The following is a 1,507-nucleotide window of genomic DNA, read 5'->3' as shown; positions in this document are numbered from 1 at the left end:
TATATATATATATATATATTAGAAAGTGTAACCCCACCATTTTTTCTTTTGTAATGCTTCTATTGGTTCCCTAGTTGTAGAACTTCAATGATGAGTGAGAGAATAGTTCCTATTTGAAGTAGGAGGGTGATGGTTTTTGGGGAGGTATTGAACTGGTGGGAGAATGATTTTGTTCTAGAATTTTTTATAGCAGATTGAGAGTTGGAAATTGAGTCATATTTATAGGCCTAGAAAATGGTGGTCCAAACAAGGAAGAATGGTCTAGACCCCATGACAATAACTGTTCAGTGTACAAGTCCCTTTTAACCTTAAATCAGTTGCCACTCTTGACATTTTTTTACTAATGAAATTTTGAGGGCAAAAATTGAGGGTGTTTATATGTACGGAAGAGTTTTTAATTATTACGTTTCTATTAATAGTTACCGTTAAATGTAAAAATTTGATAATGTGGTATGATGAGAATCCAGTTTTATTAATTGTCATAAATTTTTTTAGTCAATTATCTAATTTATTATAATCACTGGATTAATATCTTACTGCTAAAATAATAATACTCATCAATAAGTATATATGTAAATAACCGTTATCTAGCATGGTATAGAGAAGTTGATTGGAAAACCAAATCATACCACTAAGAAAAGCTTTAGACCTTCTGATATCTTCTTTTTGACATCAATATTCTATTGTTTCTTTTTGGTAGATTGGCTTAATAGAAATGGATAATGTTGAATCTTGTTTTACCAAAGGAAAAAAGAACAAAAATAGGTGGGTTTGAAGTTGATTAAACAGGTGTAAAGAGCTGATTAATGATGAGTTCTAGATATGTTTTGAGAATTTGGAATTGTATAATTGCTCGTGCTATTATATGTTGTGATTGTCAAGATTTCTGAAGTGGCAGGGAAATAATGTCGATCCCAAAGTGAGATATAAACACAATTCAAGCCAAAAAAAAAAAGGTGAGATATAGACACAAGGAAGCAAGTGGGCTGAACTATTAAATGAGGTCATATGGGCGTTATGCTTATAGGGAAAGGGAAAGCCAGAGGTTGGCTTCTAAGGCATATTCCACAACCACATTCACTCATAGCAATAGTGGTAAGGCCACTGTTTGTCAAAGCTAAAGCTCACAACAAATCAATGTCTTTATCACTTGCTATATATATCAAAATAGGGTTATTTGCTATTTTATGTCCTGCATTTTAAGTTTATAAAAAAGTATACCATATATTTTGGATGTTCTCAATATTATATATCAAATGTATATCTTGTCTTTGATTAGTACTTCCAATGTAAACTCTTTAAAGATTATCATCAACTTCTTTTCTCTATATCTCCTAATAATTATTTTAAGCCGTCCTTTAAGCGGTTAAAATCAGTATTTGATTGAGAGAATGTGTAAGGCCTGTTTAGTTTACACGTTTAAAATTATGATTTTAATTATCCTACAGTACTTTTTTCTCACAAAAATTTGAATCAAAAAGTTCCCATCAATGAGTTCTCTCACAAA

At 30.9% G+C, this 1,507-nt stretch overlaps 1 protein-coding gene across 1 annotated transcript in view; it reads right to left on the bottom strand.

Annotated features, from left to right (window-relative positions):
• LOC21393412 (protein NRT1/ PTR FAMILY 4.6) overlaps nt 1-53 on the bottom strand; it is a 3,953-nt gene extending 3,900 nt beyond the window's left edge. The window contains exon 1 of the mRNA XM_024176203.1: nt 38-53. Coding sequence (XP_024031971.1) covers nt 38-40 — 3 coding nt within the window. The 5' untranslated portion in view covers nt 41-53. The remainder of the gene's footprint in view (nt 1-37) is intronic.
• Between the last annotated feature and the right edge of the window lie 1,454 nt (nt 54-1,507).

The sequence above is a fragment of the Morus notabilis genome, unplaced genomic scaffold, assembly GCF_000414095.1.
Source record: "Morus notabilis unplaced genomic scaffold, ASM41409v2 Scaffold1960, whole genome shotgun sequence".
NCBI classification, from domain to species: domain Eukaryota; kingdom Viridiplantae; phylum Streptophyta; class Magnoliopsida; order Rosales; family Moraceae; genus Morus; species Morus notabilis.
This window is presented reverse-complemented; position numbering and strand designations above follow the sequence as displayed.